Genomic DNA, 22,192 nt, shown 5'->3' on the forward strand with positions numbered 1-22,192 from the left:
AGAAGATCACAGTACTCAAGTAGGAGCTGGAGAGATTATTTCTATCTCTCCCTTTATTTAAATCAAACTCAGAGAAATAAAAGGCCACTCCAAAGGTCATTTACCTAGCTAGTGGCAGAGTTGGAACCTGTTTTCCTTACTGTTCTTTACTCATTTATTGTGACTAGTTATATGGCTGGAGATTCAATACATATATGTACATGAGACAAATACTGACATTTTGAAAAGAGGTACAAACCCATTCACACCCTGATTCAATTATCTTCCTGTTTTGTTTCTTTTTAAATCATACTATACCCTCTCAAATCAGATGTTCTCACTTTTATAAAGAGGATTCCAATTCAGAGGTTGTGACTTGGAACATGGAACACATTTTCTTACAAAATAGTGTCAAAGATGGTGGTTATGGTCCCAAGTTGGCCCCTGTAAAATCTACTTAATTCACAACAGAACAACTCTGAGAGAATTCTGAAGGGAAACATATTCAATAATGTGTATCAAAAGCAGAAGTGCCAAGAAGTGGCATTTCAAGAAGTATTTGGGTGATCGTACACAAGTCAATCTCTCTGAGCTCAGTTACTTTTTCTTAAAAAACACGGTGATTATCAAGACTCATAGAACTTCTGATTTGACAAGAACCTTAAAGGTCTGCTTTTAATTTCTAAGATATTGTTATCATGAAAATTTCAAACATGTTAAAAAACTAGTATAATAAACATCTATAATCCCATCACCGAGATTCAGTAATTACTGTATTTGCTTTATCTGTCTTTTTAAAAACCATTGGAAAGTAAGTTGAAAAAATCATGACTCTCTACTCTTAAATGTTTCAGCATGCATCTAAGACTAAGGACACATTCCAAAATAAAAGGTGCTGGTAAACTGTTTCAGTAAATGGGTATATATTAAATATTTTAGGCCATACAATTGCAGCTACTCAACTCTGTATTTGTCTGTGGAAACAGGCATAAACAATATGTAAACAAATGGGCATGTTTATGTTCCAATAAAACTTTATTTATAAAAATGGCATTTAGCCCACAGGCTATAGATTGCTGACCCCTGCTATATAAAAATATTGTTATCACAACTCACGTTAACAAAAATTCCCTAATATTATCTAATAATCACTCCATATTCAATTTTTTGCAGTAGTCCCCAAACATATACTGTAGTTGTTTTTTAGCAGGATGCAGTCAAGATTCACACTCTGCCATAGAAGATTTCTTTTGGGAGCCTAATGATTCTGTTCTTTTGTTTGCTTCTCTGACAGCTAGGGCCCTGAGTGCCTAGGACACCACAGTAACAAAAGAGAGATAACACCATGAGAAATAGTATCTGGTAACTTTGAAAAATAGCCTATGCAGGCCGGGCGCGGTGGCTCACGCCTGTAATCCTAGCCCTCTGGGAGGCCGAGGTGGGTGGATCGCTCGAGGTCAGCTTGAGGTCAGGAGTTCGAGACCAGCCTGAGTGAGACCCCATCTCTACTAAAAATAGAAATAAATTATCTGGCCAACTAAAATATATATATAGAAAAAATTAGCCGGGCATGGTGGTGCATGCCTGTAGTCCCAGCTACTCGGGAGGCTGAGGCAGTAGGATCGCTTAAGCCCAGGAGTTTGAGGTTGCTGTGAGCTAGGCTGATGCCAGGGCACTCACTGTAGCCCAGGCAACAAAGTGAGACTCTGTCTCAAAAAAAAAAAAAAAAAGAAAAGAAAAATAGCCTATGCATTAATGCATTGCATTTATTTATTTTTTCATTTTTTAAAATTCCAAACATCAACTCAAACCAGATAATGCATTGCATTTAAATCTTAACCTAAAAAAGTTTAAGAATCACTGAACTAGGCTGAAATTTATGCTTGTGAATACAGAATAGTAATCTCTACCAATTGTGTATCAATCTATCAATATGTACTCTATATACTATCAATATATACTATATAAAGTCAACCGTACATCAACGGTAACATCAACTTAATTAAAAACCAAGAAACTAATTCAAAATAAAACTAGAGTTGTGTGTATTCAAAGAAGGGATCTAGTACTTACCTAGAAATAGAACAATCAATAGGATTATAATGGTAAGAAAAGCTTTGTTCCAAAAAGTTGCAATTTTGCCCCAGACAGTAAATGAAAAAATCTTCTGCCATCTGTAAAGCAATACAATTATATCAGATATAAAAAAACCAAAAGAAGGTTTTGAAATACTTTCTAAATACTAAAGTAACATTTTGGTAATTGTGTAGTAAGTGAAATGAATCATAGAAATTTAATTTTTAAATTTATTAATTCTCTGACATGACAGAATATCTCATGAAATAAAGAAAAACTCTTTCAAATTTAATAATAACCCACCATTTGATTATCTTTAGTCTGGCGGCTTAAATATTCTAAAGTGAAAATAATTTTTAAGTAAACATACATGAGCAGAACCTTAAAAATGAAGTCTTATAGTAAAACGTTATGTTGTTGATAGAAGCTATTTATATCTTTTTCCATAGTCAGAGTAAGGACTCAGATATGACAAAGATCCATTGGTCTAACAGCAACGTTTCAGGAGTAGGAGGTATAACTCTCTGCACATTTATTTGCATATAATGCATTTTTAACATCTACTCCAAGTAAAAGAGTTTCTCTATTTTAACCATGAGTGAATTAAAAAAAATTATCCAGGTATTACATATATACAGCAAAGTGAAAAAATCTTCAGTACATAGCTTGATAAATTTTACACACACACACACACACACACACACACACATATATACACCCATGAAATTACTACCCAGATTAAGATCTAAACAGGGAAAAATGAGATAGGGAGACACAGAAATAAATGGTATAGATGGGTTGAACAATATAAACGAAGACACAGAGGTAAGAAAGCACGAGTTATAAATGGCAAAGAGTGACAAAGTAATCCATCACACAACTGGAAAGGTAATAAACTTTGTACAAGGGCATTTGAAATGAATAACACATTAACTAGTCCAAAGGAGACACATAAAAGTAATAAGCACTTAAATATACTTCAAGCACTTACAAGTTTCATAAAAGTTTCACTTTAACATTATGACTAATTATTAACTAATACATTAAATAGTATTTAACTAATACTAGTTCCTTTTGTCTCTGTACTTTCAATTCTAAGCATTTTAATTGTTTGTTTTTTTTTTTTTTTGAGACAGAGTCTCGCTCTGTTACCCGGGCTAGAGTGAGTGCCGTGGCGTCAGCCTAGCTCACAGCAACCTCAAACTCCTGGGCTTAAGCGATCCTACTGCCTCAGCCTCCCGAGTAGCTGGGACTACAGGCATGCACCACCATGCCCGGCTAATTTTTTCTATATACTTTTAGTTGTCCAGTTAATTTCTTTCTATTTTTTAGTAGAGACGGGGTCTCGCTCTTGCTCAGGCTGGTCTCGAACTCCTGACCTCGAGTGATCCTCCCGTCTTGGCCTCCCAGAGTGCTGGGATTACCCTGTGAGCCACCGCTCCCAGCCTCTAAGCATTTTATATAGATATTATTCAAATTATACAATCTTTACATTTTTAAGAAGAGAATGTAAGTGGCAATACCTTGATCTAGGTCCAAATGTAAATTTGCTTATTTCTTCAAGGGTCAGTATAGTATAAAAGGGAACACAAGAGGCCTACTGTAGGGAACAACTAGCAGTTTATAATAAGACTCAATTGAGAGCAGCTAATAACAGCTAACATACATTGTGTCCTTACTATAGTAAGGTTCTAAGCACTCTTACATGTTTTATTTCATTTGTTACAACTACTACAGGAAGTAGACCCTAGCACTACTTCCATTTTATAGATGGGGAAATCAGTCAGAAAGGGTCAATATTTCTTGCCCAAAGACACAGTAACATGCAGAGTTGGGATATAAACCCAAGCTATCTGATTTCTGAGCATGTCTTTAACTACTGGGTTATGTGAGAAAAAATTAGCAACTAAATAAAGAATGAAACCTTTTAAGGTTATGGAGATACAGATATAAAAGATAAAAAGATGTGGACATACACATAATAAGGACATATCGCAAATGATTTGTGTGTATATACACCATATTTTCTTACATATATTTGTACATGAGGGTATATTTATATATCATGTGCACATATATACACACACCTAACAGCTATGTGATCAGGATGGTTAAAAATTATATTTGGTAGGAAAAAAGACTGAGCCATAATTTATGTATCAATTTGATGGAGAAAAGATCAACTGATATATATTTTCTTGCAGATCCTTAAGCCTTATTTATAAATTACATGTTTATAAACAATATCTTCTTTCTCTTAAATATATAGGATTCTATTATTGCAAATATTGCCAAAAAGCAAAAGAAGGAGTTGTTGAGGGTTTGAAATAAAACCTCCTGGATGAGAGGCAACATGATGGAGTAGAAAGAACATTGGACCAAGAGCCAGATTCTTTTCTGGAATCTGCAACTTACCAGCTAGGTGACCTTAGTCAGGACACTTGCCCTCCCTGGGTCTCAGTATGTGATCTATAGAATGAGTGGATTGGAAGAAATAATACCTACATGATTTTTTTTCTTCAGTAAGGAAGAGAGAAATGATAGTATAGCTGATAGACATGGACAGAAGTTAGGAGAAATTTAGGCATGTAAGGAGTAAGTTAAGCATTGTGAAAGACTACCTGGACCCTGAGCTAAGGTAAAACTTTAATTTTCTTCCAGTCTCAGGACTTTACTATACGTCAGTGGGTTATCTCTAGGATCTCATTTATAAAAGATTTTTGTTTATGCCATTAGTATGAACAAATGTGTTGCAACATTTTTATGACGTATGTATTTCACCATTCATACTATCAAGTTTCTGGATCTAAAACTGAACTCCCCAAAAGTGGATCATTACAAGGGTAAAGTGAGCCAATGCTTGGACTAAAATACTGCACTTGGTACTTAAAGACCTTAGACAGTCCTTCACTAAGGAACTGTGCTAATATATGGTTCTTACACTTTTCATATTCAGCATTTTAAATATATATATTCACAAATTTTGTGTGGAATAAAAAGTAGTAAAATTGTCATTGAACACTAATGAAACTATTTCTTGGTTACATAAGGCCAAAACTAAGAATCATTTATTGGCTTCAGTTTCTAAATTGCCCTTCCACTGCCTCAGTGTTTCATCCATGCTATACTGTAAACACAACTTATCCATTTATGTTTATTTAGTTCACTGCTCCAATTCAGGTCAACAAAACAAAGGTAAACCCTGATGATGAGACAGAACAGGTGTTAGAAGTACCCATTGCTTTACTGTATCCTTAATCAACAGAATCAAAAGTACTAGACCCTTTTTCCTTCTAGAAGGGAGGAAAAAGTTACCTCGTTTGTACACATAACATAAAGTTTACATAAAGTGATATTTTACTATTATCTAATTTGTTAGGTGAGTTTATTTTGAAAGAGATTCTTTTATACAATCAGCTCTCAAAAGTTGTTAATCTTGAAAGTCTTTCCATTTTACAGTACTAAGCCTAAAAGAGCTAACCAAATACTGTTAACGATTTGAAGATTTGAAGGTTTCGTACCTCTGAGGAGGAATAAAAGGTAGACAGAAGATTATAATGAGTCCTATTTCGGCATAAAGAAAGGTTGCAACTGCTACCCATTGGAGTGTCATTGTTTTTCTTCACACCTAAATAGAGAAACACTTATTTTACTTTGTTTCCTTTCAATGACAACTGGGTTAAAGGCCCCCGGGCACGAGGTTTTTGTCCAGGGGGTTTACCGTGTCCCACCGTCCCCCTAGCCAGGGATCCCGGCCTTCACCCGGCCAGGAAGGGGTCAAGGGTGGGCCGGGAGGCGGGTGCGTGCACCTCCCGGAGGGCGGCCCGCGGGGCGCCGCCGACTGCCCCTTCCAGCTTCGCGGGGACCGCGGCCGACAGCCTACCTCCACCAACGCCCGAGCTCGGAGGCCGCCCGCTACCCCGCCGCGGCCTAGCGCCTCACGCCGCCTCGGGGACCGCGGCCCCCGGGGACTCGCCGGCCTTACCCCGTCTAGGGCCCGCCTGGCTCCCCGCGCTGCTCCGCGGCCGCCGGCGCGCGGGACGTCAGACGCCGGGCCGGGCGGGGGAGGGGAGCGGAGCGGGCAAGGCCCCACCCCACCCCCGCAGGCTCCCTCCCCCACCCCGGGCCGAGGGCGCCCGTCCCGCTGAGGTCACAGGCGGCCCACGACGTTTATTGGCAACAATTGTTTCCTAATTGGCGGTGGAGTCTGAGGATGACTCAGACTTTCGACCTGGCGCTTGGGGCCCCCAAGCGCAACTTGGTCAGGAGCGCGGGCTTTACATTTCTCATAAAGTGCGGTTCCGGTGGGAGATGCGGGGTTGCCCGTGTTCTGCGCGAGTTCTGTGGGGTCCAGGAGGGACTGGCACAAGGGCGGGAGGGGGAGATAGGGTGGTGCAAGTTCTGTGAACGCGTTCAAAGCGCACTCCTTTCCTGTTGTCTCTTTTCCGTGTCCAGAGTTAAGCAATGGGCCAGGATTAGCTGGTTGTGCAGCACTTTGTTCTTGAGAATGTGGGAGAGTCTGTAGTGTCACAACATAACTTTGTAGGTTTTCCCGTTCCTGTCCATGGGCTGGGAAGAGGCAATGAACTTTAAGGTGATGTTTGGGGACTGGAAGGAAGGGTGGGTATGAGTATATTCTTTCAGTCACCACTTCCCCCAAATCTGTGAATACATTAGAATTATCAAAGGCCCCCCCCCCCCCCAAGATTGACCATGTATCAGAATGTAAACGTATCCTCATGGAGACAATTTGGGGCATTAAACCAATGTTGAAAATAGATATAGAATATAAAAACACATTTAAGTTGGTGCTTTTCCTTAATTTATCACAAATATACTTGATCACATGTAACAGACAAAAGCAAAAAATAGACTTAGGACATAAATTAGCAATAAGTTACTTTTAATTGAACGTTTTAGACTCCTTGCCCTTCCCTTACTCTAATGATGCTGCTGTGTTCACAACACTAGCAGCATTCACTTCAGAGTTAATTTAAAAACATCAAAATGACTAAGTTCTGACCATACCTTGCTGTTTGTTTCTATGGTATTTATATCAAATGAAAAAGCCAGTTATCTTTAAAAATACATTAATTGAAAAGTGAAAACACAGAGGGTGCCCAAGGAAAAATATGGCAGCACAGTGCTTATGTTAAAATTGATTCACTTAATTATTCCCAAACTCTTAAATTTAAAACAATTTTAGATAAATGCCTCCTTATAACAGTTTTCATGTTGGCAATATAGAATAATATTTTAATTACAAACTTTTATTTCAATCTGAGATACTGCATTCTTGCAGTGCACATTCACCGATAACAAAATCTATTAATAATACTCCCAAATTATGGGACTTTTAAAGTTACAATCAGTTGCTGGGAGGCATAAAAATAACATCACTAGAGTATGAAAATTAGGTTTTTAAATTAAAAATAAAACCTGGTTACTATTCTCTAGGAAATATTTCAAATATGTAATCATCTCCACGTTGGTTACCAAATTTTTTATATGTAAGATGTGGGGGGTTGCAATTACTTTTACCTTTTTAGGTACAGGCATTTTTATAAAGCTCTCAATCTTTTAAGGATCTAGAAGGCTTAAAATGTACCAAATTTAATGTCACTTAAAGAGTTCCATTGAATCTTAGTTTTATAGAAAACACATCTAATTAAACTCACACACATCTAAAACAAATACCTTAAAGTATGTAATTCAATTGGGAAGTACTAGTTTGATTTTCCAATTTGAATTTTTAATGTAAGTCCTGAGTGCAATTCTATTTAGAATTTTTTTTTTTTTTTTTGAGACAGAGTCTCGCTCTGTTGCCTGGGCTAGAGTGAGTGCCGTGGCGTCAGCCTAGCTCACAGCAACCTCAAACTCCTAGGCTTAAGTGATCCTACTGCCTCAGCCTCCTGAGAAGCTGGGACTACAGGCATGCACCACCATACCTGGCTAATTTTTTCTATATATATTTTAGTTGGCCAGATAATTTCTTTCTATTTTTAGTAGAGACTGGGGGGGGGGGGGTCGTCTCACTCTTGCTCAGGCTGGTCTCGAACTCCTGACCTTGAGCGATCCACCCGCCTCGGCCTCCCAGAGTGCTAGGATTACAGGCGTGAGCCACCACGCCCAGCCCTAGAATTTCTTATTCATTTTCATTCTATATGGATGTTAGCATTTGTTCTACCACTTCTCTGTACTCACATACTTCTTGTTAGCTTACAGATACTATATGAGTCATACTTAGTATTAAAATAAGTTTTATTTAAAAATGTTGAAAACATGATTCCTTTAGGAAAAAAATTTCCATCCCTCCACCCCCAAATCCATAATAGGATTCAGAGCAGTTTGGACCTAGGATGCTAAGGATATTTGGACCACCTGGAGTCTTCTTTAAAACTATCGCTGAGGATATGGTCTAGTACTGATTTTTAAAAATGTTCCCAGGGACTGTTTTTAGACTAAAGTTTAAAAGCCACTGATTTAAAATAAAAACCAAGATGTGACCACCTCTAGTTTCATTGTAGGTATAAAATAAAGCATATATTAAAATAATTTAGGAAGTCCAGTTAAATGCCATAATGGTCTGTAAGGTAATCTAAGACTGCTGATGTGCTTGACAGAGCATTAAATATTCTTTTTTCCTGCCTTGAAGTTATCTTTTCCATCATGTACATTAAATGTTGATGGAAACACATGTACGGAGTTCCAAGTTCCAGAGCAATGTCAACCCAGTCCCAGATGCATTTCAGTGGGGTTTCCTCATATCCAGCAAACATGGCTGGGTTCGCTAAGAGTCCTCTTGCAACCATCACACCTACAAATTAAAGCACAGCATATTTGCCCATACATTAAGAATCTATGGTTATTAGTTCAAACTCAATGAAACAAATTGAGAATATTAAAATAAAGTATTATTATAAGGTTTCACAATGCCTTTATTACATTAGTCTGTTTAATTATAAAAAAATTTATTTTGGTATCTTTTGCAAACCAAGAAAGTTTAAATGTACTTATAGAATTCTTTATTTTTTAAAGATTTCTACATTAAACAATTAGTCTTTAGTTTCTTTAGGGTAAATCCAGGTGATCATAAATTGGTTGCTTAAAATTATCTGTATCCTCCCATCTAGCAATCGCTATCATAGTGCTTGGCTTGGTATACCAATAATTTAAGGGATAATGATATTGCATAGCAGTTCTGGGTTTCTTTGGCTCCTATGATCACTCTTGAATTCATTAACTCTAATTTCTATTCTAGCTATTTTATTTTCCTAATAGGCTATCTGGAGGATTCTTAACTGGTCACTAAATATGATGGTGTCAGAGGAGTAAGTGAATTAATTTACTCCAGTTAAAATAATATATTGTTTCTAAGTTAGAAGAATTAACATTATTTTAATAAATTGCTTAGCTTAAATCAGTACAATGAGAAAATATGGCTCAGTGTTAAAGAAAACTAATGAAAGTGACAGTAACATTACTTCCCCATTCTCACTTATTTTTTCCTAATTAAAAGATAAAAAAATCCAAGTATTTATTTCTTACCATCTGTCCCAGTAATCTGCCACACATTTTCTGCTTCCTTTAAGCTTCTGATGTCTCCATTAGCAATTACAGGTATAGACATATTCTCCTTAATTATTTTAATGGCATCATAGTGCACTGGCTGATGTCTTTCTTCAACAGTTCTTCCATGGACTGTAATCCAGGAAACTCCTGTTGCTTCAGCCTTTCGACAAAGATCTACAGTTCTTGGAAGGTCATCATGGATCCTATAATTTCAAAATTATATTTATCTGTTCACAACACATAAATCTTAATGCTAAAATTAATTAACTAAAATGAAAATTCATGTACTAAATTATTTAGTTAGCTTTGCTACATCGTATTGTCACTTCGTGCCACTATCAGTAAGGTTATCTTCAGGGATTAGTTTCCACCCAAGATCTCAAATGCAGTTATTTCACTATTGGTAACAATAGGATGACAAACTCTTACCTAGTGCTCCTACCTTTTGGCTTTGATACATGAAAGAGCCATCAAAGTACTGTCATGGATGAATTGAAAGATGCTATCTTAATATTTGATGTGGTTGCCCCAAGCCCCAGGTGGGTGAACATAACACTTTACCTTGAAATATGTTTTTAACCTGTCACCAAAAAACTGATTCCTGGTTTATTTTCTTTTCTTTGTGAAATTTTAGTGCACAGATTTTTCCTATTTTCTACTCTTGGTACCAGGAATGTTTCTTAGCACTAATTAAACAGTATGTGGAAAAAGTTGAGGGTTTGGGAAAAGTTTTTAATAATAAAAGAAGTTTTACTTTTTGTTAAAAATACAAAGAGGAAGTTGTTCAGGATTATAAGTAAAAATTACGGCATATAATCATTTACTAAATGTCTTGTCTCAACATTACAATATACCACCTACTGATTTATTTAGGATAGACACTCCCATACCACCAAGAAAAAAGGAATATTCTTTTATTTCCTAAGTAATGGACTATCTTGTCAATAGATTGAAATATTGTTTACCTTATTTTAACAGAAACTGAAAATCTGGGGTTTTCCACTTCATTTCTTACTTGTTTCACCATATCTCGAACAAGCTCTGGCTTGTTTATTAAGCAAGCCCCATAACCTTCTGCCATTGCCCACCTTTACAAAGCAAACATAAGAACAAATGAATTATAAATAGCTGGAAAAGAAGATAAAATTCTAAAAGCACTGAAATGTAGGTACATCTGTCTATTTCTCTAGTAATCTGGAATGAAAGCAGATTTTACAAATTCATATATCCTAGCCGGGTATGGTGGCATGTGCCTGTAGTCCCAGCTACTCAGAAGGCTAAGGCAGGAGGATGGCTTGAGTCCAGGAGTTTGAGGTTGCAGTGAGCTATGATGCCACTGTACTCTAGCTGGGGTGACAGCCAGACCCTGTCTCAAAAAAAAAAAAAAAAAAAAAAAAGGTGGAAAAAAAAATTCCTAGATCCAACATTTCTAAGTGGATCAATATGAGATTAGGAAAACATGTTCCCAGATCAAAAAGTACTCAGCGGAAATGGTTTTCATTGGCAAGTGAGAATATTAAATTAAAATTCATTCAAGCAAAACAGATTTAAGTATTTGTAATTAATTGTAATTACTTCAGATTTTTTAAACTCCAAATTTGATGTTTATTGTATGTAACAAGAGGTTTTAGTAGTCTCAATAGTAGAAAGATATTTTTGGCTTATAGCATTCCAACACCACTAAACAGCTTATTTAACTCACCTAATGAGTATACAAATATGTCTAATCTGATTTGGATTATGCTGTACTTAAAACCTTGATTTTATTCTTTGGACACATTTTGAATTATTGACAGATAACCTAGTATACAATGCCAGGATGGTACGGATATTATTGTCAAATTAAGTACATCCTGTCAACACTTAAACCCAACCAAATAACAGGTATAGAAAGAAAAGGTGATTATAATAAGACATTTTTGTATGGGAAATTAATTAGGAGAAAATTAATTATTTTCACCTAATGTGGTGATCTCCCAAATCATAGAATCAATTTTTAGAGCAAGTATATCTGACATGGCAGTAAAAATACATTTTAGGGATTGCTATAAATATTAGATTCTCATATATCTACTTATGGATGAGCTTCAAAGCAGATTCACACAAAAATTCTAGTGGTGAGGGATGAGCAAACACTTGTCAAAGGTCTATACATCATTTCAGCCATCAGAAAAGACTTTTGAAAATTATATTCTTAAATTATATTTCCTTATTTTTTTTCCTTCTTGTTTTGAGCCCTCGTGCTTTAACTCTATTTTTCTTACTTTCTAATTTTTGGAAAACTAGAAAGATATTTTACCATGTTGACATAGATTTTTTTCCTAATCTTTTTGAAAATCCTTCCAACTTCTTTGAGCTTTACCTCTGAGGACAACCACAGTTAATGTCTATTCCATTCGCATAAGGACAGACTATACGAGCAGCATCAGATAAAATTCTTGCATCATTAGCAGCAAACTGAACAATCAATGGGCAATCACCTGATAAAATGAATAGCTCAATATTAAAATTCACAGGGAAAAAAACCCCATAAACACACACACACACATACAAACACACAATACCAAAGTCTAATGTTTATATAGGCTAAAATAACTATTTTTAGTTTAAGAAGCATCTGTTCAAATAAGATAACATTAAAGAAATTTTAATATTTCAAATTAAAAGCAATTTACCCAAGGTAAAAACTCAAGCAGTACAACATTTAGTAAAATGAAAAGGAAAAATATTCTAACATTTTTGATAAACAGACCTCCTTCCCAAAGGTGAGAATTTATAGTAATCCAGAAAAATTTTTCTTATACCTATAAAATTTAAACCAGTGTGAACGTTCTATATATACCACCATGCTTACTGCTCCTTTTTTTCCTGATGTATCTGAGAGATGTACTGAGACCTATTTTCTTCTTTTTAGTGGGACATCCACTGTATGGATGGACCATACAGTGTATTTCTATACTGTTTTTTCTTATTTGTGACTCTTGCAAGCTATGCTACAATGAGGATGCTCTTGCATACATGCTTTTGTACATTCATAGCTAAAATCTTAAGAGTGGAACTAACTGTTGGATAGGCATTTGACATGTAACACTGTGATGGATAATACAAAATTATCTTCCAAGAGTTTACCTATATAGATATGTATCAATATGGAGGAAAGTTCTTGTTTCCTCACAACTTATCTTACAATGTATATCCAACATTTGTATATTTTTATTTGTGAGCTCTCCTCATACTCTTTGCAGTTTTCTGTATGCAATTTTTCTATTAGTTCCTTTTTTTATTTGCAATATTTTTTATAAAACAAAGAAATTAGCTCTGCTATCATATGTGTTATAAATTTTTTCCCCCAGTTTTTGGAGTATATATGTACTCTTACATATGAAAGTTTAAATTTAAATATAGGCAAATGTATTAGAGCTTTCCTAGGTTTTAAAGTACATTTTTCTCATTTTTTGGGTTAGTGTTACAAACTCTGGTTAGGTGTATTTTAACATTTCTAAAGTTCTTTTGAGGACTACCTGTATGAGATTCACTAGGTGTTGATCAAAATGCAGATCTGGGCATCACCCCATGCACTGATCCAAGATTTCTATGGCAATCCACTGATTTACAGGAGTCTAGTGGTATAGGAGAATTTGGTTTTTTCTTTATGGAGATGTAGGGTGCTTTCCCTTTTGTAATTCAAGAGTTACAGAATTTCAATTTAACAAACATTTCTTGTCTTAATATATTTTTAATACTGTGCTAGATGCTGAGGATACAAATCAAGTTATTTCTATAGCTCCAGCCCTCAAGGAGCCCAAAATCTAGTGGGAGAAACAGGCATATAAAGAGGAGAATTATAATACAGTAGGATTTATTGTATTATAAGAGCCTATGCTTAAGATGGAAAACATGAGTAGAGGGTGATCAAAAAAGGTTCCTTGGCCACAACTTTGAGAGCTGGATTAACAAGCGTAACTGTAGTTTGCCAGAGAAAGAGGGATCTGGGAGATTGGTATAACTGGGAAGGATACTCTAGGCAGGGAACTGTGAGACAACAGGGCATGTTCAGGGACTTCAAATGGTTTAGTATTTTTGAAGAATAAAGTCAGTGGGCTGTGAGGAGAAACTGATGACAGATAAAGCTGCAGAAGACGTATCTGGAGGCTGAATCATGAAAGACTTTATATATTATCCTAAGGTGTTAGAATTTTAGTCTTTAAGCCAGTGATTCTCAACCTTTAACAAGCTCAGAATTGTCTGAAGGGCTTTTCAAAACACAAATTGCTGGACCACACCCCTAGAATTTCTGATTCAGTAGGTCTGGGATGGAGCCTGAGAATTTGCATTTCTAACAAATTTCCAGGTGATGCTGATGTTGCTGGTCTGAAAATCACACTTAGAGAACCATTATTTTAGGCAATGAGAGGTCCAAGAAGGATTTTAAGGATGGAATAGATAAGATCAAATTTAGATAGGTCACTTTGGGCTGTTTGGAGGATAGTTTGGAATGGGACAAGACTAGAGGCAGTGAGACAGCAATCTATCCTAATACCCCAGTGAGAGGCTGGGGCCCTTAAGAAAGGCTGACCTTATACTTCGATATATCACAGACAATTTACAAGGCATTCAGTAATAATATATTAAAAACACTTACAGAAAACATTTAAAATATTAAAAGATTTAATACATAATCTCTAGATTGTATTGTTTCTGATTAGACAAGATAGATGAGTTTGTGAAAAAATTTAAAAAAACATTTTACAAAGTCAGCAACCTACAGGTTTCACATACCTTGGTTTGTGGTAAATTCACTGTCTCTGGCTTTTACAGATCTGACAAAATCAGCAGCAACTATCATTGGTGTATAACACAGATCACAACTGTATTTTCTTACTAGTGTTCTAAAAGCCAACCTGTGAGCATATAAAACCTTAATTATGCATTTAACAAACATCATAATCATATGTATTTCCAGATTTAATTTAGTTAATTATTAAATATTTATTAGGGAAATTCTGCCTATGGTAAGATGGCGATTTACTTTTTCCTATTCTTCTTGCTAAGTATAGTTAAGAATCCTGGACATTATACATAACACAAGAAAAATTTGAAAGGCAGAAAAGAGAGCAGACAGGCTGATGACCTCAGTACCTGTGGGGGGTTCCCTGGCTTTTCTTTTTGCCTTAAATATCCCAGACTTTAATCTGTCATGGGATTAGAGTTAAAAAAAAAAAAAAATCCCAGGCTTGAAGTTGAAGAAGCTGGCCACCTGGAAATACCAATGAGTGCAGACAAAAATAGCCCCAACAAAAATACGCTCTAACCAAAAGACCAGGAAAAAGGCAGCCTAGAAAGACAGAAGACTTTTAAATAGTAGTTCTACTCCAGCCAAACAATACAGAAAAAGCTATGGTCTCATCTCTACTAGCAAAAGTCTAGAATCTGCTCCAACATTGCATTGTGGTGGTGTCCAAGAAGGCCAGGGAAGGATCTGGGACTTTCATCCCTGCTGGCCACTGAGCACCCCCCACCCCTACCTCTACCCAGCAGGATCAGTGGAGACCATATGGGGAGCCTGGACTTTCATGCCTACCCAGCAGTAATAAAGTATCCCTCTCCTTCTCTGCTGGGTGTGGTGTCAGGGAAGGTCTTGCGGAGAGTCAACACTTTCATTATAGCCCAGCAATTACAAGGCTGCTCCCACCACGGGGAACTAGAACTCCCACTCCAGCCTAGCAACAATCAGGGGACTCCCCACCCCCTTAATGTGAAAGGAGGCAAAGTGGAGAACCTGGACTTCTACCTGACAGAATGAGGTGGCACCACCCCCCTCTACCTTTCCCTTCTGGAACTGTGTCAGAAAAAGCCAGTTAAAACATAAGGTTCAATATTCAAAATCAATTGATATAATCCACCATGTTAACAGGCTAAAGAAGAAAAATCACACGATCACATCAATGCAGAAAAAGTATTTGACAAAATACACTCATGCATAACAAAATTCTACAGAACACTTTCCCCCTAGACAGGAACAAGGCAAGGATGTCTGCTCTCATCACTCTTATTCAACATAGTGCTGGAACCTCTAGTCAGTGCAATAAGGTACGAAAAAGAAACAAAAGGCATATGATTGAAAGGAAGAAATAAAACTATCCTTGTTTGCAGGTGACATGGTTGTTTATATAGACAATCCCAAGGAATTAAAAAAAAACAAAACTGTAGAACCAATAAGTGAGTTTAGCAGTTTGCAGGATATAAGATCAACATATAAAAATAAACTATATTTCTATATACCAGCAATGAATGCATGGACACCAAAATTAAAAATACACTACTTAACAATTGCTCAAAAAAAACTGAGTGTCTTAGAAAACACGTACATAACTTGTATGCTGAAAACTACACAATGATAATAGAAATCAAAGAAAATCTGTATCCATGGAGAGAAATACTGTGCTCATGAATTGGGAGACTCAACATAGTAAGGAAGTCAATTCTCCACAAACTGATACACAGATTTCACAGAATTCTTATGGAAATTCCAGCAAGACTTTTTACAGATATAGACAAGATCATTCTAAAATTTATTTGGAAAGCAAGGGAACAATTTTGAAAAAGAAAATTAAAGTGAGAGGAATTGGTCTACCTGATTTTAAGACTCATTATATAGCTACAGTAATTAAGACTGCATGGTATAGGTGGAGGGAGAGACACATAGATCAATGGAACAAAATAGAAAACCCTGATTTTTGAAAAAGAAGCAAAGGAATTCAATGGAATAAAGATAGCTTTTTCAACAAGTAGAGTTGGAGTAATTGGACATCCACAGGGGAGGGAAAAAAAAAAGAACCTCAACCTAAGGCTCACAATTACAGAAAAATTAATTCAAAATTGATCATAGACTTAAGTTTTATGCAGAACATAGAACTATAGCTGGATGCTGTGGTTCACACCTGTAATCCCAGCACTTTGGGAGGCTGAGGTGGGAGGATCACTTGAGCCCAGGAGTTCGAGACCAGCCTGGGCAACATAGTGAGTCCCCATCTCTTTTAAAAAGAAAAACAAAACAAAATAAACCCCATAAAACTATAAAATTTTTAGGAAAAAAAATTAGAAGCAAATCTTCAGGATCTAGAGCTACACAAAGATTTCTTATACTTGACACCAAAAGCACAGTTTACAAAAAGAAAAACTGATAAACCAGACTTCATCAAAATGGAAAACTTTTGTTCTGCAAAAGACTCTTTTAAGAGGATGAAAAGATAAGCTACAGACTGGGAGAAAATATTTGCAAACTACCTAACTGACAGAGGTGTAGCTTCTAGAATATATAAAGAACGTTCAACATTCAATGGTAAAGAAGAAAGCAAATAACCTGATTCAAAAATGGACAAAATACTTGAATGGACATTTCTACAAAGAAGATATACAAACAGCCAAAAACATGCTGTTTTGAAGATATACAAACATGCAAAAAGATGCTTAACATCACTAATCATTAGGGAAATACAAATCAAAACCACAATTAGATACCACTTCATATCCATTAGAAAGGATATAATAATAATAAAAAAAAAAACTCCCAGAAAATAACAAGTATTGACAAGGATGTGGAGAAATTAAAATTCTTGGGCACTGCTCGTGGGAAGCTGCTAGGAAAAACAGTTTGGTAGTTCCTCAGAAAATGAAACATAGAATTATCATATCATGCAGCAATTCCACTTCAGGGTATATAACCAAAAACAATGGGAAGCAAGGTCTCAAAGAGATACTTCTATAGCCATGTTCGTAGCAGCGTTATTTGCAATAGCCAAAAGGTGGTAGCAACCCAAGTGTTCATCAACAAATGAATGGATAAACAAAATGTAGTATACACATAAAATGGAATATTATTCAACATTAAAAAGGAAGGATAGTCTGGTATATGCTACAAAAACTTGAGGACATTATGCTATGTAAAATATTAGTAAAATAAAGCTAGTTTCAAAAAGACAAATACTGTCTGATCCACTTATATGAGGTACCAAGAGTAATCAAAGCCATAGACAGAAAGTACAATGATGGTTGCCAGGGGTTAGGGGGACAATGGAATGGGGAGTTACTGCTTAGTGGGTACAGAGTTTCAGTTTTCTAAGATGAAAACAGTTTTAGAGGTCCGATACATAGTGTGAATGTACTTAACACTACAGAACTATACACTTGAAAATGATGAAGAGGTAAATTTTATGTAATGTGTATTTTACAATAGTTAAAAAGAATTTTAAAAACAAACTCAATAGTAAAAAACAATCCAACTAGAATATGAGCAAAAGACATGAAGAAACATTTTTTCAAAAATATACAGATGGCAAATAAGCACATGGACAGATGTGCTATATCACTAGCTATAAAGGAAATGCAAATTAAAGACAAAAAGAGGTGTCATTACATACCTATCAGAATGGCTAAAATAAAAAACAGTGACATTAAAAGCTGGTGAGAATGAGGAAAAATTGCTGGTGAAAGTGTAAAGTGGTACTGCCACACTGGAAAAGTTCGGCAGGTTTTAAAAAAACTAAACATACAACTACCAAAGGACCCAGCAAATTTTGTGTTCACACAAAAATCTGTCCACGAATGTTTACATCTATTTACTATCTACTATATCTTTATAGGTGGGTGTTACAGCTACCACCATTTTTATAGCTATGGAAAGTGAAGCTTCAAGAAGCTAACTGTTTACGTAGGGTCACACAAGGCAAATGGTAGCACAGGACTAAATTCTAGAATATGATTCCAAAGCTAAAAGTTTCAAGATTCCATGTAGTGAGTGGTCTTATAGTACTTTAAAAAATTCAGGGCATAAAAGAGAAATTTCATCTTAGCTCATTAACCATTTAACAGCACTTACTTTGAATACCGAACCATAGGGGCACAGACTTTTACAAGCCGCCCAGAATGAAACATTTCTATTGGATCTTTTTTTCTTTCTTGACATATTGTGGTTTGTATGCAGTCACTCTTCATGAACACAGATTTGTTTCAAATCTGAAAAAGACAATCGGTTTGCATAGAGAAAGTGTACCTTGACTAGATGGACCTCCGTTAATATAACAATTTCAATTTCGAACATATTTTTTATCAGGCTTGTAGGCTCAGAAATATTTTAGCTTCTTTTAACAGTATCAAATAAAATATTACAGAATTCTGCCTCTATTTATAACATAAATAAATGTGGAAAACCATAGGAGATAGTGGAAAAACAAGATGTGGAAAACTACAAGATTTTTCCTAGTGTACCATGTTATGATTTCTCATGTTACTTATAATTTTTTTCATGTTACTTTGGGACTGATAAATCAAGACATTTGATTTGAATTATTTCATATATAGTACTCTGTATGACTGGAACTTTATAATACCTTGTTTTATTCAGGAAAGTTAAATGGCACTAATAGAACAACTCTGAGTAGTCAGCATTTCTAAAGATATCGTGGTATTTTTTATTGTAATTCTCCAATCCTATTCTTTGTATCTGTGAATCAGAAGGTAAACAAACCTTATTTTAAAAAACTTAAATGTGATATTATCCAAAAATATTTCAGCTGTAATCTACACATAACTGCACACTAAATCGCTTTTATACCCCGGAATACAAGTGATGAAGTTATGTTTTATATTTGTGATAGTTAAAATACTATCATTTCATATTGTTGGCTATTTTTCATATTCCAATTTTTGGCCTTAGTAACTGAGAAACAGATATGGGCCAACTTCAGAAAGGTGTAATTGCTCAAAATTGAGTCTTTAAACTTTAGATAATGAGGTGAAACTAAAAACGTGGTCAAGGTACCAAGGATCTTGCAAAAAAATCCTTGGAAGTGCCAACATTTAAGTAACAGGTAGAGGAAAAGAGGATTGCAAAGGAGACTGAGACAGATGAACTTTGGAGCTGGGAGGAATAAACCTAAAGCATAATATTCAAAAACCAAGAGAGGGCCAGGTGCGGTGACTCACGCCTGTAATCCTCGCACTCTGGGAGGCCCAGACGGGCGGATTGTTTGAGCTCAGGAGTTCGAGACCAGCCTGAGCAAGAGCGAGACCCCCCCCCCCCCACTCCACTAAAAATAGAAAGAAATGATATGAACAGCTAAAAATATATATAGAAAAATTAGATGGGCATGGTGGCGCATGCCTGTAGTCCCAGCTACCCGGGAGGCTGAGGCAGGAGGATTGCTTGAGCCCAGGAGTGTGAGGTTGCTGTGAGCTCGGCTGATGCCACGGCACTCTAGCTTGGGCAATAGAGTGAGACTCTGTCTCAAAAAAAAAAAAAAAAAACAAAAACAAAAACCAAGAGAGGAGAGACTATTACAAAAGACAGAAAGGATAAACATCTTACACATCATAGAAAAGGTAAAGACAGAAAAATGTTCAATGGCGACACAATCATTAGTGACTTTAGCAAGGTCAACTTCATTCTTATTCAATGGTGCAAAGAAGGCCTCCCTCAATATGTATTTGCTGAAAGAATAAATTAGCAGCTCTCAACGTTGGTTGTACATTACAATGACTTGAGGAGCTTTTAAGAATTAGGATGCCCAAGGTATACTCTAGACCAATTAAACCCGAATCTTTGGGCTTAGGAAGCTGGGATTAGTGGTTTTTTTAAAGCTCTCCAGGTGATTTCAATGTGCAGCCAAGCTTGGAACTACTAGAATAAATCCATAGCACCTGGAACAATTGTTTAAATGGGCTCCTACCTTATTAGCTCTTGGGATACAGATCGAGTCTTATGTTTGTAAACTCATGCCAGTATATATAGTAGGGGCTCAAAACTTTTCATTGCAAGAATATGCACGCTTCCAAAATCTTCCCATGGGGGGAAAAAGCGCCAAGGAAGGAAAACTGACACAGGAGACTTTCTCACCTCAGTTGTTAAGAGTATTAAGTGCGTTTAGACTTAGAACTTGATACTATGTACTTATATAAAGTACTTGGAACAGCGTTTAGCACAGGGTAAGTACTATTATAGCACCTTCATGAAATACTGTTAGCGGAATGTAGAGAACTACGTAGCTCTGGAATTATAAATTGGTTTCCCGGGTATACAAAGAGTAGGAAAGTTATAATATATTGCAGCTTTTTTGCGAAGAAATGTTTAAGACCTTGTATACGTGTGGTTGACCCTGTTCATTTGTATTTCTTGTAAGAAATCTAGGTCAATAATACAGACGTAATACAGAGTAGATATAAATGGGAACCAAACTGATGATTTTACAGTGTCAATACTATGAGTTGAGATACGGACAATCCATCAGTTTGTAACTAAGAACAAGTCTGGTGTCACTCATAGCACATGGTTTAAACTGAGAGGAAGAGGTAGAAAATGCAAAAGGTCAAGGTCTCAGAGAAGGGAGGGCAGAGACAAGGAATTCTACTTGTCTTTTCACGGTTCAGTCTGCCTTCTTCATCTACTCTTATAATTCTCCTCACTGTTCATCACCAGCAACTTTTTCTTCCCAAGCTTTTCCCGCGGGATTTTACCCCAGGATTGCAAATGAAGGCGTGGGACAAACGGAGCTATGCGGCAACTAACTCCCGCCTGCTCCAAGTGCGGAGCGTAAAGGAAACTCCTAGAAAGCTCGGCTCTCCCTCCAGCCTTGCGCCACGAGGCCCCTGTTCTCAGGTTTAAATACTTGCATTACGAGGCACGCGCTGCGGCCACGTTCCGGCGCCACCTTCTCTTTGGCCGGGGAACGGCGCCGGCCCGGGGGCGCGGAGCGGAGCGCCGACCGGCGGCCTCGGCGCCCTCGCTGCGCTGGGCCCCGGGTGCTCGGGCCCTCGGCGCCGCCCTGCTCTGGTGCCCTCGCGGCTCCCGGCCAGCGGCCTCGTCGTTCCCCAGGCCGGCGTGGAGCCGCGGGCTGGAGGGCCGGGCGGCGCCGGGATTCTGCGTCACCGCCTGGGCGGGGCGGACCCACCGCTGACGCCATCAACCCGGCACCTGCCAACATGGAAGGTGGCGACGGCAGCGTCGCTGTGCCTGGCCTTGGGGCCCTGAGCTCTGGGACGGCTGCAACGACAGTCCGAGAGCTTCTGCAGGATGGTAAGGAGTCGGGGTTTGGCAGGGTCGTGGGGCTCGGGGTTGCCCTGCTCCGCACCTGGGCCAGGGTTGTGGACTCAACCCGTCGCTTTGCGGAAAGTTTTCCGGTCTCGACGTGACCACTCCCCTCCGCCCGGCCCCCTGGCGTCCGGGTACTGGCCTAGCCAACCTGTTTCCCCGCGGACTTGCTCCCTCTTCCCTTCCATTGTCTTTGGCACACCTGATTTCTGGTTGCTCCTCATTGCAACTCGACCCTCTAAGCGCCCAGGGTTTCCCTGAAGTTGCGAGACCCCGCACCTGGCGGCCGACGTTGGCAGCCACCAACTGCTGCCGCAGTTCTTGATGGGGTAAAGCGTTCCAACCCCTGAAAAGTGTAAGACCTAGAACAGATGACAGACGCTCTATGAAATGAGGGCTAGTTTTTCAAATAGAGTTGGAAGTGCTACTCTTTTAATATATTTTTGGGCTATACAGGTGGTCCCTCTTGCAGTCTTGTTT

General features: G+C 37.5%; 3 protein-coding genes across 5 annotated transcripts in view; 1 reads left to right on the forward strand and 2 right to left on the reverse strand.

Annotated features, from left to right (window-relative positions):
- The window catches only part of BCAP29 (B cell receptor associated protein 29), a 38,622-nt gene extending 32,482 nt beyond the window's left edge, over positions 1-6,140 (reverse strand). Inside the window, exons 1-3 of one of the 2 annotated variants that reach the window (XM_045565453.1) lie at positions 6,041-6,140; positions 5,577-5,683; positions 2,053-2,153 (exon numbers count right to left, since the gene is read on the reverse strand). In XM_045565453.1, the coding sequence (XP_045421409.1) occupies positions 2,053-2,153; positions 5,577-5,668 (193 nt within the window). In that variant the 5' untranslated portion in view covers positions 5,669-5,683; positions 6,041-6,140. The other variant, XM_045565454.1, reaches the window with a different exon arrangement.
- A 2,061-nt stretch (positions 6,141-8,201) lies between these two features.
- DUS4L (dihydrouridine synthase 4 like) lies at positions 8,202-21,391 on the reverse strand. Of its 2 annotated transcripts, none has more exons than XM_045565451.1 (7): positions 21,295-21,391; positions 18,506-18,642; positions 14,407-14,528; positions 11,990-12,107; positions 10,593-10,715; positions 9,604-9,830; positions 8,202-8,872 (listed from the first exon to the last, which is right to left on the reverse strand). In XM_045565451.1, the coding sequence occupies exons 2-7, from the start codon at positions 18,619-18,621 to the stop codon at positions 8,625-8,627; spliced, it is 954 nt and encodes a 317-aa protein (XP_045421407.1). In that variant the 5' UTR covers positions 18,622-18,642; positions 21,295-21,391; the 3' UTR covers positions 8,202-8,624. The 2 variants fall into 2 exon arrangements, with proteins under 2 accessions (XP_045421407.1, XP_045421408.1); XM_045565452.1 differs by lacking the exon at positions 21,295-21,391 and adding an exon at positions 19,017-19,136.
- Positions 21,035-22,192, forward strand: part of COG5 (component of oligomeric golgi complex 5) — a 273,232-nt gene continuing 272,074 nt past the window's right edge. Inside the window, exon 1 of the mRNA XM_045565445.1 lies at positions 21,035-21,697. Within this exon, the coding sequence (XP_045421401.1) occupies positions 21,604-21,697 (94 nt within the window). The 5' untranslated portion in view covers positions 21,035-21,603. The remainder of the gene's footprint in view (positions 21,698-22,192) is intronic.

This window comes from Lemur catta, chromosome 11 (genome assembly GCF_020740605.2).
Source record: "Lemur catta isolate mLemCat1 chromosome 11, mLemCat1.pri, whole genome shotgun sequence".
In the NCBI taxonomy this organism is placed as follows: domain Eukaryota; kingdom Metazoa; phylum Chordata; class Mammalia; order Primates; family Lemuridae; genus Lemur; species Lemur catta.

What these genes read in the sequence shown, in the direction of transcription:
- DUS4L (XM_045565451.1), bottom strand. Translation starts at nt 18,621, where the DNA reads ATGAAGAGTGACTGCATACAAACCACAATATGTCAAGAAAGAAAAAAA. An exon ending in CCTATGGTTCGGTATTCAAA is followed by an intron (nt 14,529 to 18,505) that starts GTAAGTGCTGTT and finishes ATATGCTCACAG; the next exon opens with GTTGGCTTTTAGAACACTAG. An exon ending in TGAATTTACCACAAACCAAG is followed by an intron (nt 12,108 to 14,406) that starts GTATGTGAAACC and finishes TCATTTTATCAG; the next exon opens with GTGATTGCCCATTGATTGTT.